Source organism: Sorex fumeus, unplaced genomic scaffold (assembly GCF_029834395.1).
Source record: "Sorex fumeus unplaced genomic scaffold, SorFum_2.1 ptg000009l, whole genome shotgun sequence".
Taxonomy (NCBI): domain Eukaryota; kingdom Metazoa; phylum Chordata; class Mammalia; order Eulipotyphla; family Soricidae; genus Sorex; species Sorex fumeus.
Window position 1 is genome coordinate 24,352,312 of NW_026606066.1, and position 15,822 is coordinate 24,368,133.

Sequence of the window (15,822 nt, forward strand, 5' to 3'; positions counted from 1 at the left end):
CTAAAAGGGAACTTTTTTTTTCCTTTTGGGGTCACACCTGGCAGTGCTCAGGAAACCAAACGCAGTGCTGGGATTCAAACCTGTGGTGGCCACAGCCACATGCAAGGCAAGTGCCTTAACTCTTGACTATCTCTCTACTCCTATAAGGGAACTTGTGCTCAAGCAAAAGGGAGGAAGACAAAAGACAGACACAAGCAGCCTCCCCGGAGGAAACTTCTTTGGGTCTTTCCTAGCATAAAGGAGTCAAGGAGTGTCTGAGCGAGGGCTGATTGAGGGCATGCAGAGGTGATCTGCCTCTTGCACCTGCACAGATGACTGTCAGGTTACCTTATGCATCGAAGTTCTGAAAATGGCATCTCTGTCCCTCCCAGAGGTGGAGATTTTATTATGATAATGAAGCAAGAGGCCAAGCAGGGACTTGCTGGGCCCAAGGGCACTAGCACAGGAAAGTCCCCGAAAAATTCCCTAGCCAGCACTAAATGAAGCTAGTGGTAATTTTCTGCAAGTTCATGGGTCAGAGATAGTTATCTCATTAAGGTCTGTGGTTATGAGCCTTGATTCTTAGTCAGTGGTGGAAGTCCTTTGCTAACTGCTACAATTGCATGTGTCTTTAATACAGCCAAGATTCTTTGCCCTTCTCCCTTCCCTTTGTTGTTGGGTCAGCAATGTAGGACCCCATCTTCACTGTGGTGCGAGTATACTTAATTGCAGTGCTCACCACACTTTGGCGTGCTTGGACACAGTGGTGAAGTGTACTGGAGAACGAACACTGTCTTATATGACACAAAGGACCACAACGAAAATATGGCTGGGGTCACATTCAGATCTCATGGCCTCATGCCTGTAAGCCAGGCATTCTACCTCTGAGCCACATCTACAAATCTCTACCATTAGAATCATTTGTCAAGCTCTGCATTCCATCTTAGAATTTCAAGTTTTCCTTAATTTTTAGAAAGAAATTTGCAAACATAAATGTTTACTCTTCCTACGGAGTGTGGAGTCTCTACCATTACAATATCATGCAACATAGTTTCAACACCTTACAAAAACACAAACCTCTTTTATTACCTAATCAACTCTCTCCTCCCAATTTCTGTCAACTTCCTATTCCTGTTACATTTTCCTAACAGAAAATGGACTCTACATCATTGCTTTTCATTCTTTCCTTGTGCAGCAATATGTTTACATTCACAGCCTCATGTGATTCTTACTGCAATCCTGAGTGCTTCCACTTAGAGGATGATTGAAGGAAACCCAGAGTGAATGAGTGGTATGGTCAAGAACTCACTGAGTGGTGATGCTGGCACTATAACTAGCGCCTCTGACTCCTGGTGTGATGTTCTTTCTAGTAAACAACTCTGTGTCCTTGCTTTTGGCAGAAAGGGGTGATTTTGCACAGAAACAGGAGAAGACTGAAATGATGATTATATCTCAACAGAAGCTTTTATGCTAAAAATATGGAAAAGTATAATTACAGTTCCAGTAATTTGGTGAACCTGATATCCCCAAACCTTCCTGCTATAAAATACTCCCCAAAGGCTGGATAAATACACTTATAAAAATGTATCACTGAGCCAGCCGGCAAAATCCTCAGAGACAAAAAGGTAATAAAAGTTCAGAAACCTGAGTAAGTGCAGAGGCCAGCTGCTGGCCTTAGTGACTACTGAAGCCAAATTCTATAACGTATGAGAGTAAAAAAAAAAAATCACAAGATGTTGTCTAAATAAGCTCACTTATTTAGATTTGGGTTACATTAGAAAATATATTTGGGGGGCCGGAGCAATAGCATAGTGGGTAGGGCGTTTGCCTTGCATGAGGCCGACCTGGGTTCGATCCCCGGCATCCCATATGGTCCCCCAAGCACTGCCAGGAGTAATTCCTGAGTGCAGAGCCAGAAATAACCCCTGAGCATCGCTGGGTGTGACCCAAAAAGCAAAATATATATATATATTTGGGTTAACATTAGAAAATATATTTATGCATGCAATCCATTGCATCATCAGAAAAATTAAAAATATGTATGATCATCTCAGCAGATAAAGTATTTGGTAAAACTGAGCTGACCCATTCACGATTAAAAATCAAGAATGAATGGATTTTGAAGATGTGACATATGCAGCTGCACGGAACAATTAAATCATGCAATTTCGCTGCAAACAGTTTGGAACTGGAAGGTATCATGTTGAGTGCAGTAAGCCAGAGAAAGGAAGACAACACAGGGCAATCTCACTTATCTGTGGCAGATAGACTATTGGATGAAGAAATATATTATAGTAATAGATCCCCCTTGACCCAGTGCTTAGAGAGGAGGACAAAGAAGGAAAGAAATCAAGGGCAGAAGAGAATGGGGAATAATGGGTGAACAAGCATCAGGACTTCAGTTATACTTGTGATACGGAGGAGTGGTATAGCTATATATCCAAAACACAGACTCAACAATACTGAAAACATGGGGTCTAAGCTGAAACCTATAACTTTGTAATGTGTCTGTCAAATTGACAGAGACAGGGTGGGGGGGCTTGAGAGGGGAGGGCATATGGGAAAACTGGTGGAAGGAAGTTGACACAGATGGTGAGGTTGGTGTTGAAATAACGTATGCCTGTAGCACTGTAGCACTGTCCTCCCATTGTTCATGGATTTGCTCGAGTGGGCCCAGTAACATCTGCATTGTGAGACTTGTTACTGTGTTTGGCATATTGAATATGCCACGGGTGGGTAGCTTGCCAGCCTTTGCTGTGCGGCCAAGATACTTTCTGTAGCTTGCCAGGCTCTCCGAGAGGGGCAGAGGAATCGAACCCGGGTTGGCTGGGCCAGCATCGTGCAAGGTAAAAGCCCTACCACTGTGCTATCACTCCAGCCCTACATTTAAACTTAATTATCAATAACTTTGTAAATCATAGTTCTTTAATTTAAAAAATGCCCCCCCAATCAAGTAAGACTTTTAGTAAATAGGGAAGATGGAATAGAAGATAATTTCACTAGCTTGATAAAGAAAAGCAGATAAACCTACAATGTTCTCCTCAAAAAAATTTTACAAAAAATGTTTAAGGTAAGTATGTCATTAATAACTAGTTCTATTCAATACTACCTTAGTACAGCAAGCCAGTAAGAAAGAGAAATGAGGGGCTGGAGTGGTAGCACAGCAGGTAGGGCATTTGCCTTGCACGCAGCCAACCCAGGTTCGAGTCCCAGCATCCCATATGGTCCCCTGTGCACTGCCAGGAGTGATTTCCTGAGTGCAAAGTCAGGAGTAACCCCTGGGCATTGCCAGGTGTGACCCCCCCCCCAAAAAAGAGAGAAATGAAAGGTAAAAAATCCAGAGAATGAAGCAATAAAGTTCACTGTCCCCTCAGGGCAATAATATGTACTAGAAAAATACAAGAAACTCTACAGATAGCTATTTGTTACTATTAAAGATAAATTTGCGGGGCTGGAGCGATAGCAAAGCGGGTGGGGCATTTGCCTTGCACAGCTGACCTGGGTTCGATTCCCAGCATCCCTTACGGTCCCCTGAGCACTGCTAGGAGTGATTCCTGAGTGCAAAGCCAGGAGTAACCCCTGTGCATCACCGGCTGTGACCCAAAAAGCAAAATAAATAAATAAATAAATAAATAAAATAAAGATAAATTTGGTCAGTGTACTAAATAAAGGTCTGATATCTTAAAAAGACAATTATAGTTTTATGTATACTAGTTACCATAAAAATATAGTTAGAAAATCTAATTTAAAAATATATCAATTCAATCAGCCAATCAGTGGCTGAATAAATAGCAGTACTCCTACATAAAAAAATAAATAAAATAAAAATAAAAATATATCATCAAAAGACTAGTAGATACCTCAAAAGGTTGACGTGTATTGCAAAATTTGAGGACTCAAGTTTGATCCTCAAAACCACATGGTCCTTCTACCCCAGAACAATTGGTATGGCCCTGTTAGTCCCCAGAACTGCGAGAGTTCAGAGGTACCCCTCAAAAAGAAATATGTACCATTTACAAAACTGATCAAAATTATCCTTAGTAAATTATAAAACAGGCACATCCTTTAGGGAAAAAAATTATAAAACTTCTCTGAAAGACATAAAAGAAGAATGAAGTAATTGGAGGAACATTATCTTCAAAGATAGGATAATGTAATATGGTAAAAATGTCAGTTCTCTTCAAATTGATGTATAGGTTTAATGCCATGCCCATTAAAGCTTTAATAAGATTTTTGGGGTGGAACTTAAACTAATTTTAAAATGTATGTGAGGGTCCAGAGAGACAGTATGGTGGCTTGGGATCTTGCCTTGCACGTGGCTGACCAAAGTTTGATCCCCAGTATCCCATAAGTTCCCCCACCCACCAGGAGTGATCTCTGAGCACAGAGATGGGAGTAAGCCTGAGCACAATCAGGTATGACCCAAACATAAACAAAATGTATGTGAAAGTAGGAACTATAAAACTTGTAGTCAAAGTTTCACTAATTTGAAAACAAATTTCCAAAAGTGACTCTCAGTTGAATCATGACAACTACCAGCCACCATTTCACTTTGTTCCTGACCCAACTATCCCTAAAAGGAATGTTTTATCACTCTAGTAATGCTTCCAGCATAGTATCATGGTCCCATGGGCTCTAATGCCTACTTCTGAGACCTGATTTTATTCCCCTTTTCTCACAATCAACAGCCATAGAACAGAACACAATATTCTTCAGTATTTGCTTCTATAATGCTAATTATACATTTAATAAAATATTGGCATTATCTCATTGGCATCACATTATGAGTCATTCTTTAGCTTCCAGTTGTTCTAGGGGATAAATGGATGCTTATTTATGACTCTGCTTTACTATGCTACAACTTGAATCTTTTCTTCATCCTTAATATCCACTACATTAGACATCCTGTCAACTCTACTTCCAAAATACAGCCTGAACCGTTCAATTCTTTCCTTATCTCCTACTACTACACTGTAATTCAAGTACTATCATGCTTATAGTCACCTGTCTTTCTGTGTCCCTCCTTACCCCCTGTAATACATTCTCCACAATATCATCAAATTGAGCATAACATAAACTAGGGCATGTTCATTTTCCTTCTTCAAACCTTCCTATAACTTAACCCATCACGCACAAAATATGAAATCAAAAAAAATTATGCCTAATATTATTTAATCCTCTTCATGTCTATTTCTTTCATGCAAATTTAAAAGCCATACTGTCCTTCTTACAATAGAATCAAGGGTGTTGTTTTGGGGATCCTTCATTGAAGCATTCCCATGCTACAGTTTTTCAAGCATCTACTCTTTGTGAATTCTTTATCTTCCTCAGTCATTGAAGGGCTCCAAAGTCCACTCTCTTCAAAGTCAACTATGGCAAGAACTAGACTGGAGACCTAGTCTATTTTATCTTCTTCATGACATTTACTATATAGAAATCTCATTTTTTGTCTCTAGTCTATATATCTACTTATTATGTATCTCCTTCCTCATGTGCAGATCTCACATGTTCTAGTTCCTCAGTCAAAAACGTCCTTAGTAGAACTAGCGTGAAAATAACTGCAAGTTGAATGAATGACCTCCTGGTGTGTTTGGTTCAATTTCTTTGTTTATAGTACAAGTTTAATAACTGGAATGTTTTACATTCTGAATTATATTATACTTTTCAGAGGTGGGGGCTTAAACCATCTTGGTGGTAATCAGAGACTAATCCTGGCTCTGTGGTCAAAAGTGACCCGAGGCTGTGGTCAGTTGACCTCATACTGTACTAGGACTTAAACCAGGCTTGTTGGCACCACAGCTACAAGTAAGCCAAGTGCCTTACCTCCTGCACTATCTCTCTGGCCCTGTACTATGTGTTTATTATTTATTTTTTGGCTTTTTGTATCATACCCAGTGGTGCTCAGGAGTTAATCCTGGCTCTGCATTCAGGAATTACTCCTGATGGCACTCGGGGGACCTTATGAGGTGCCAGGGATCAAACCTGAGCCAGCCACATAGAAAGCAAATGCCCTACCTGCTGTACTATCTCCCTGGCCCCCTATACTATGCTTTTAAAAACAGAATAGAGGGCAGAGCAATGGTACAGCAGGTAAGGCACTTCCCTTGCATGTAGACGACCTGGGTGCAATCCTATGAACTCCCTATGGTCCCCTAAGAACCACTTGGAGAGGTAGTTGAGCACAAAGCCAGGAGTAAGCCCTGAGCACTGCACCATGCGGCTGCAAAGCCAAAAGGAAGAAAACAGATTATATGAACAAAAAGCATTAACTTCTAAATTCATAGCTCCTTTTCCTTGTCTTTAAAAGGTCATGGCAAAGGTAGTTAAGTATTATCTAAAGAACATATGGGGGCTGGAGCGATAGTACAGTAGGTAGGGCTTTTGCCTTGCATGCGGCCAACCCAGGTTTAATTCCCAGCATCCCATATGGTCCCCTGAGCACCGCCAGGAGTTAACCCCTGTGCATTGCCGGGTGTGACCCCCCCAAAAAAAAAGAAAAAAAAAGAACATGTGAGAGTGGAAAAAACAAAAAGTACCAATGCTTATTTTGTGCTCCAAATTTTATCTTAAATTGGCATATCCACACATCTATTTAACCTTGTGCAAATAGAGACTTTAAAATCCAGAACCCGGACGAGAACAGTGCAGTCTCTGCCCCCGCGCCTGGGTGTTCCTTCCCGGAGTCCCTTGGAGGGGAGCGGGTTGAGCTTTCCTCCCCGCCCCGGCCAGGGCTACGGCAGCCGGAGACCTCCAGGACCAGCCACCACCATGCTGAGACCACTCTCCGCACACCTGAAGGTACTGGCAGAGGGACAAAGCCACGCGGGTTCCGGGGCCGAGACCTCCAAGCCTACTCGAATTGGAGTCGAGCATCTTCCACCCAGATCCTCCAAATTCCAGTAGGCGGGGGTAACACCCACCACCTGGCCCCCTGGCGCCGTGTAATTCCATCAGCGGCCAAGACTCAGAGACTTTAAAATCCAGAACCCGGAACCGCGCGGCCGCATTCGCGGCCGCGCGACATCTTAACAGAACTTTTTTTTTTTATGACATCTTATTGTCTTATTCCTACTTTGGACAAACTTGCAGGCTATTGAATGTAGCCTGCCCACAGGGCAGAGTCTGGCAAACTCCCCGTGGCGTACCAAATATGCCAAATACCAGTAACAATGATGGGTCTCATTCTCCTAAATAGCCTTGAATATAATCTCAGGGCAAGGATGAAAGAGACGTTACTGGGGCCTGCTCGAGGCAATCGACGAATAACAGGATGATGAAATGAAATGAAATGAAATGAAATAGAAAATAGCTCTGCTATACATAGAATTGTTAGGGATTAAGCTTATTTTTAAAATTATATTAAAGGCATCAAAATAAGAAAGAAAGAAGTTTTCACTATTTGCGGTGACATGATACTATATTTAAAAAACACTAAATACTATACCTAAAAAAAACTTCTAGAAACAAATGATTTGTATAGTAAAGTGGCAGGCTACAGAATTAACACACAAAAGTCCATGGGTTTTCTATATGCAAATAATGAAATAGAAGACCGGTTTTGTTTTTAAATTCCATCCACAATTTTGCCCCATAAAAAACAAGTACCTAGGAACCAGCCTAACAAAAGAGACAAAAGACCTATACAACGAAGATGAGGAAGCACTACTTCGAGAAATAAAAGAGGATACAAGTTAATGGAAATACATCCATCCCCTGCTTATGGATCAGGAGGATTAACATTGTCAAAACGGCAATGCACCCCCAAAGCACTGTACAGATTCAATGTAGTCCCTATTTTTAAAAATGACATTTTTCAAAGAAATAAATCAAGAACTCCTGAAATTCATATGGAACAATAACCACACTCCCAACCTACCCTCTGAATAGCCAAAGCAATCCTCAGGGAAAAAGAAGATGGGAGGCTGAGTGAAATGAATCGGGGAGAATTCCAGACACAGAATGATCTCACTTATTTGCAGAAAATAAAGAAATACTGGGGAATAACTGATACCCAAAGACAACACAATGAAGAGCAGAACTGTTTCTTAGTAGGAATGTTGTTAATATCGGGCAGAGGGGAATGATCAAGGAAGGGACCACTAGGACAATGACAGAAGATGGTGGTCATCTGGATGAGGACTGTGCGCTGAAAGGAGGTAAAATGATATTAGGTTAAATGATAGGTAAATGATACCCAATCAATAACATTAATATAAACCAAAGTGCCTAAAAGAAAAAGAGAAAAAGGAAAAAAATGCCTGCCAGAGTTGGGGGATGGAGGGAGAAGGGAAACTAGAGATACTGGTGGAGGAAAGTGGACATGAAGGGATCAGTGTTGGAACACTGTATACCTAAAACTCAATCACGAATAACTTTGTAAACTTGTAACTCATGGTGACTAAAAATTATTTTTGTTACCATTTCTTATTAATACTTTAGTTTCCTATGGTTTTTTTTTTAAAAAAAATAAGGGTAGATTTATCTGTCTATTTAAAATTTCTTAGTTGCTGGTAATAGAGTTTACGTAAGCATCCTGTTTTGGGGATGTCCACTCAATGCAGTAGACATAGCATCCTTGGTATACTGACTGAAATGAGGTTAATGCACATATGTGTTTAGCGAACGAATGGAATACTCTAAAATCATTATGTTGGGAAGACAGACATATGAAAATTTTATAAGGTGCCACAACCAAACACACATAAAGTATCCGATTAGAACAGGAAAAGCTGTGACTAAAGTGAGTGGCTATGAAGTGTGCAGGTAGCTGGGATACCTGGGGAGTCTTGAGATAAACAGATAATAGAGCAGAAGGGAGTTCCAGACAATGAAAATTTGAAGTGCGAAGACTCACTGAGTTGAACAGTGGGCGTTACGGCAGACCCATGAGAAAGATGGACAAAGAAATGTGGCTGAAGAATGTGGGCAGGATGCAGATGATGAAGAACTCTGTAATCTACCCTAAAGGATTCAGATTTTGACCCATAAAACCCCCTTGTGATTCCCCCATGCTATATGAAGGCCACAAGATTTTCTGGGAAAAATTTGATCTTCTATTTCATAAAAATCTAAACAAGTCTAACCAACGGGCATTCTGGATCAACAGATGACCACCTTTTATTGACTCGTTACAATTCTCAAGTTTTTGTTTTGAAACACTCTGGCAAAAATGTAGGCACCACTTATCACTGGCACATGTTACTGAGAAAGAAATGGAGATATAGAATAACAGATTACCAAATGAAATTATGACACTGAACAAAAGGTTTTGCAGAAGTTTAAAGAAAATGTGAGGGAGGGATAAGAAATTGAGGAACTCCTCAATCCAAAGGTAGTAAGACAGGCCTTATTAGATAATTGGGCTGGAGCGATAGCAGAGCAGGTAGGGCATTTGCCTTGCATGAGGCTGACCTGGGTTCAATTCCCCGTGGCATATTCGATATGCCAAAAACAGTAACAAGTATCAAAATGGAGCCGTTACTGGTGCCCGCTTGAGCAATTTGATGAACAACAGAACAGTGTAATTAGATAATCAAGAACAATGTACATTCCCTTGTAGAGAGGGCCGGGTCCAGCAAAACCCTTCTCATTGGTCACAATGGTTTGACAGTTTTGCTTCATTTGTGCATATTCACTTGAATCTATTGGTTTTAGAGATGTGCTTCATTTAACATATAAATGTTGTCACAGTCGTATAAACAAGACAAGAGAGGTTATATAGTTTTATATTTGCCTCTATTTAACAGCCTTGCAATAAACTAACAATAGGGAATCCTGGGTAGCTACTCTGATTTGAGAAACCTTGCTTTGGGAGAGTGGGAGTCACTGAAGGATTTTAATACGGAAACGACAGTTTTGTGCTTTAGAGATGTTATTCTGGCAGCCGTGTGGAGAGTTGGAAATGAAAGTTATTCAAGGCAGGCAAAATGGAGGCTACTTGAGATAATGTGATAAAATGGCGAGGCGCTAAATGACACACAGTGAACATGAAGCGGAGAAAGGGGTTTACCGAAAGAGTTCGACTCGGAAAGACTTGGCTGTGGAGAAGGGGAAGAACATCTGGGATAACTGTCTAGTGACTTGGTGAGAAAAAGACCCCACGAGTGGGGGAAGGAGGAGGAGGGCGGATGGGAAAGAGGGAAGGGGAAGAGACAATTCCACAGTGATTTGATTTTCATTTCAGCCAAAGAAAATCCAGTTATCTTTTCTGGGCCCCAGTTTTCTCAGAGTCAGCTGCGTTCATGAATTACCAAATTAACCACTGCAGTGCTCTCCAAAAATACACAAAGCATTGCACAGTTATGCTGAAAATAAGTCATCAGAAATCAGCAAAAGCCCAGGCCCTTGCAGAAAATTCAGCAGGGTTCAAAACAGACAGGGCAAACTTCCACTGAACACTTCAATCGTGCCCCCAAAGCTCTGACCCACCCTGCATTATCTTTTTTTCTTTTCTTCTGGTCAGATAAACTCTAGTGAACCGAGGCAGCTAATTCGAGCCCACGTGGGAGAGCTGACTCCACCCTCGCCGGACTTACAACTGGCCACCACACCTGTCCAGGAGCTTGAGCTCAAGAACGTGGCTTGCTGGGAACTTACACCTTTGCAAGCAGGGCCCGTTAACAAACTTATCTTTCACTTAAAAGGAATCAACGTGGACTATCTTAGGCAGTCCACCAAGAATGTAAACATTTCCGACGTTGTCCCTCTAAGGAGGGGAGTGGGGGCTGGGGGAGGGTGGGGAAGGAAAGGAGAAGACGCAAGAAAAATGCAGCAAGTCCAGCAATACCAGCCCGCGTCTTTCTCCGGCCACACAGCGGAGGGGAAAAGGAGTCATTCACCCCTAGTTTGGTGGAGAAACCAGCATCTTTCCCCCACGAGCTAGTAAAACGAAAGCATCGTGTCCTCGGATCCCAAAGGTCTCAAACCATCGCTTCATTCACCACGTCCACCGTGCGACAGCGGGGAGAGAGCGGCGGGGCGTACCTTGATAAGAGCACAGGACGCTCGCTTGGGTGAGGTCAGACTCGACACCGCACCCTTGGGAGGGAAAGAAGGGGCTGCGGGGGGAGGCAAAGCGCCGAACCCTGAGCGCAAGTGCGCACGCACCGCCCGCAGCCTCGCACTGTGGGTTCAGTGGCAGCACAGCGCCCCCAGGTTCTCCTCGGAGAGCCGCGTGCACACCCGGAAAGGCGGGTCAGCCCGACGGCTCGGCCTCCGCCCGGACCACGGAGGAAAGGAGGGGAGGGGGCGTGGCCTCGGCAGGAATGCCGCCCCGCTGCCTGCTGGGAAATGTAGTCCTGGGCCCTGGCCACCGGCCTGCGCAGGGCGCTGGGAACTACATTTCCCGGTGGTAAGAAAGAGGCTGCGGCCGGCCGAGCCCGACGGGAGCGTCAGAGTGGCCGCAGCCGGCGCCGGCGCCGGAGCAGGTTTAAGGGGGCCGGTGGTGACGGGCTTGTCTGTTTCTCTTCCCCGATCTCTGCATTCGATAACCCCGCTGCTCGTATCAGCTGCTTTCGGTGCCCTTCCAAAGAATTGGGAACCTCGCGGTAGCTGCCGTTGCCCCCCACCCCCCGCGAGAGTGAGGGGCGCACCCCCTCTTTGCCTCCACCAACCCCACTCCCTCCATGGGCCCAATCCGGAAGCCCAACGTGTGCCACCGGCTGCATCGGCGGGCGCTGGGCTTCTTCTCGCGCGACGCAGGCGTGGTGCAGAGGACGAACCTGGGCATCCTGCGCTCGCTGGTGTGCCAGGTGACCGCCCGGCGGCCGGGACGGCGGGGCTCAGTCCTGATGCTCTAGAGCATAAGATGAGGTCCCAGGTGATGAGGAGGGGGTTCCTTGCCCTGAACCCGGGCATTAATAAATAGCTATTAGGAGGGCTGCAGTTTTAAAACTGATTCGTTCTACCTGCAAACAATTATTATTACTATTATTATTTGGATGGGGGCGAGGGGGCGGGTCCAGCCACAAGTGCTGACTCCGTGCTCAGGAGCAAGCAATCTCTTAAAAGTTGGTCGCCCGACTTAGACTAAAACTGGAGAGCAAAATGAGGAAGAATCTGGATACTGTGTTTTTATTTAAGTACAAGAAATTTACTTGAAAGTTGTACATTGAACTGCTCAATTGAAAATGGGTGGACAGTAGAGGCTTATGAGTGATTTGCTAAACAGATGCCTTATTTCTTTCAGGAAAGTACTAAATTTAAGAATGTTTGGACAACTCATTCCAAATCACCTATAGCCTATGAAAGAGGAAGAATATATTTTGACAATTATCGGTGCTGTGTCAGCAGGTATCTTTTTGGTGAACTTTTTTTTTTGTAATGGTTATTCACCTATCTTAATGTTAATTCTAATTTTTATATAACGACATCCCTAGGCTAGAACCTAGTGAAATAGGAGAAATAAAAAAGTGAATCCAAAGTAAGAGTAAGTGGTAAAACTTGTGAAAACTTCAAATTTTGTAAAATCGAAAGTTGCAGCTCTCAAACCCTTTGTAAATGTTCATTTAAAGTGAAGCTGTACTGCAGGGGAAATGATAGATTGCTTGGAGTACCGTATAGAATTTTACTTTACTTTAAGGCTTCCAGAGTCAAGAGAGATAGGTATCTAATAATTAGATGGTGCTTTAAAGAATTTCTGTGTTTGGGGAGTATTTGTCTTTTTTGTTGAAAAGAAAAAAATTAACTTGGTCAAGTAGAGAATATTGTAGTGAATCCCAGTATTCTGATTACTTCCATTCAGAAGCTATCAAGATTTGTCACATTGGCTTTATCCCAGTCTCCTTTACATCTTTGCTAAGTATTTAAAAACGAATTCAACAATGTCATATTTTTAAAATTTTTATTGAATTACAAAGTTACTCATGAGTGAATTTTAGGTGTACAATGTTCCAACACCAATCCCTTCAACAGTTTCCACTTCTCTCTACCAATATTCCCAGTGTCCATTGCATCCCTCCAGCCTGCCTTTTTGACAGTCACTTCTTCCTTTTTTTTCCTTTTAGGGACAGTAGTTTACAATACTATTATTGAGAAGGTATCATGCATATCATTACCTTCTTTCAGTACGCAGTCCTGGTCCAGAGTGACCACTTCCCTCTATCATTGTCATAGTGGTGTCTTCCCTGACCTATCCCACCCCCCACCCCCCCCCCACCCCAGTGGCAAGCTTCCTACTAAGGACCAGTTCTCCTGCCCTTCATTTTTATTGTTTGGGAGCTTTAGTTATTCCTTTACTTTGTTTCTTTATATCCCATATTTGAGTGAGATCATTCTGTATCTGTCCCTTTCCCTCTGACACATTTCACTTAGCATGATACTCTCCAGATTCATTCAGAATGTGCCATATTTAAGTTTTTTTTTCCTTTTTGGGTCACACCCAGTGATGTTCAAGTGTTACTCCTGGCTCTGCACTCAGGAATTACTCCTGGCAGTGCTCAGGGTACCATTTGGGATGCTGGGAATTGAACCTGGGTCAGCCGCATGCAAGGCAAACGCCCTACCCGCTGTACTATCACTCCAGCCCCTAAGTATTTAAAAAAAAAAAAGTATGGGTAATGACACTGGGACTTGATCCCCGGCACCCCATAGGATCCCCTGAACCCACCAGGCATGATCTCTGAGCACAGAGCCAGAATTAAGCCCTGAGCACAGAAGGAAGGGAGGGAGAGAGGGAGGAAGGAAGGAAGGAGGATTGACTTTGTTTCGTTTGTGACCACACTCTGTATGTTCAGGGACTACTTTAGGCTCTGTGCTCTTGTTGTTGCTTCATGTATGACTTTCTCTCTCTCTCTCCCTCTCTCCCCCTCTCTCTCCCTCACTTTCTCCCTCCTTTCCTCTCTTCCTCTCTCCCCCTTTCCCCCCTCACTTTCTTCCTCCTTTCCTCTCTTCCTCTCTCTCCTCTCTTCTTCTCTTTCTCTCTCCTTCTCCCTCCCTTCCTGTTTTCTCCAGGTAAAGTTCTTTTGCCATACAACTTTACCACATAACTTTACCACTTAAAGTTCACAATTTAGTCATTTTTAGTTCATTGAAAATGAATTTGATATACCATCAAAATTAGGCAACCATCACTAGATTCTAGAATAGTTTCATCACCTCAAAAAAGAAACCCTGGGGTGGGAGAGTTAGTACAGGAGATAAAGCATTTGCTTGCATGCAGTTACTTATGTTAACCTTGGTTGGATCCCCAGCACTGCCTGTTTTACCCTGAGTTCTGCCAGGAGTCACTCCTGAGCACGTAGCCAGAACTAGATGTTGAGTACCTCCCAATGTGGCCTAACAGCTCCACCAATTCAAAGCATAAAGAAAAACAGGCCTTATTCCCTTTAGCTGTCACCTAATTCCTGCATTGCCCTCAGTCCTTAGCAACTGGTACTCTACTTACTATAAATTCGCCTATTCTGGACAGTTCAAATAAGTTGAATTACATAATATGCTTCTTTGTGACCTGTTTCTTAGTAGGTTACTGGTTAATTATAAAATAATAATACAATTTAGAAACAGCGAGATTAAAGAGAAGCAAAGGACCAGGTATTCATGAAAGGTCACAGAACTAGAGCATGCCATTGTCCATGTGTCTGTTTTCCCCAAACCAGAATCTCTCTTTATCTAATAGATAGAGTTCATGCTATACATTTCTCTGTAAGCACTGTTTTAGCTGCATCCTGCATATCTTGATTCAAACACTTATTTATCCTTTATTTTGGTCTTTCAAATTTATCTTGAGACTCCTTTGATCCAAGTCTTAATTTGGTTTTCTGTTTTTGGAGGGATGGCATGGGGTTGGAGGGTTGGGGGTTCGAACCTGGCTGTGCTCAGGGCTTATTCCCAGCAGTGCTTGAGGGATCATATGTGGTGCTGGGGATTGAACTGGGTCAGCTGAATGCAAGGCAAGCACTTTACCTGTTGTACTGTCTCTCTGGCCCCCAAGTATTAATTTGAAGTGAATTGTAGCGATAGCACAGCAGTAGGGCGTTTGCCTTGCGCACAGCCAACATGGCCGACCCGAGTTCAATTCCTCCGCCCCTCTCGGAAAACCCGGCCAGCTACCGAGAGTATCTCGCCCGCATGGTAGAGCCTGGCAAGCTACCCATGATGTATTCGATATACCAAACACAATAACAGCAAAGTCTCCAATGGAGACATTACTGGGCCCACTCGAGCAAATCCATGAACAACGGGAGGACCGTGACCGTGACCATGTTTAATCTCTAAATATTGGGGGATGGGGGGCGCCAGGGAGGACACCAGTCCTGACAGTGCCCAGGGCTTATTCCTGGCTTGTCTGTGCTCAAGAATCGCTCCTGGATAGACTCAAGGGATGATATGGGTTGCCTGGGAATAAATCTGGGTCAGTTGCATGCAAGGCAAGCACCTTAGCTGCTGATCCCCAGGATTTTTTTAAATAGGATTTTCTAACAGTCTTTTTGTTTTGTTTTAGTTTTTTGTTTTAGAGTCACACACAGCAGTGCTCAGGGCTTACTCTTGACTTTGGGCTCACAGATCACTCCTGGCAGACTTCGGGCACCATATGCGGTGCTGGGGATGGAACATGGGTTGGCTGCATGGAAGGCAAATGTCCTACCTGCTGTACTATCACTCTGCCCCCTCCAGCAGCCTTAGTCTCATTGGTTAATTCAATTCCATTGTGATCTGAGAACGAACTTTGTAAAAGTTTGTTTTTTAAATTAGTTGGTATATTTGATGATCCAAATTATGATCAGTCTCTGTTTCATGTCAGCTTGAGAAGAGTGGTTGTTGGAAAAAGTATTCAATACCTGTCCAGTTAAATTCAGTGGATTGGTGGTGCTGTTCAGTTTATGTATATGACTCTCTACTTGCTGA

The 15,822-nt window shown here is 43.1% G+C and overlaps 2 protein-coding genes across 3 annotated transcripts in view; one reads left to right on the forward strand and one right to left on the reverse strand.

Annotated features, from left to right (window-relative positions):
• Nucleotides 1-11,137, reverse strand: part of METTL8 (methyltransferase 8, tRNA N3-cytidine) — a 105,832-nt gene extending 94,695 nt beyond the window's left edge. The window contains exon 1 of the mRNA XM_056110234.1: nt 10,963-11,137. The gene's annotated coding sequence lies outside the window, so the exon portion shown is untranslated. The remainder of the gene's footprint in view (nt 1-10,962) is intronic.
• A 407-nt stretch (nt 11,138-11,544) lies between these two features.
• Nucleotides 11,545-15,822, forward strand: part of DCAF17 (DDB1 and CUL4 associated factor 17) — a 33,020-nt gene continuing 28,742 nt past the window's right edge. Inside the window, exons 1-2 of one of the 2 annotated variants that reach the window (XM_056110325.1) lie at nt 11,545-11,729; nt 12,167-12,270. In XM_056110325.1, coding sequence (XP_055966300.1) covers nt 11,604-11,729; nt 12,167-12,270 — 230 coding nt within the window. In that variant the 5' untranslated portion in view covers nt 11,545-11,603. Of the gene's footprint in view, nt 11,798-12,166; nt 12,271-15,822 lie in introns of both variants that reach the window. The other variant, XM_056110326.1, reaches the window with a different exon arrangement.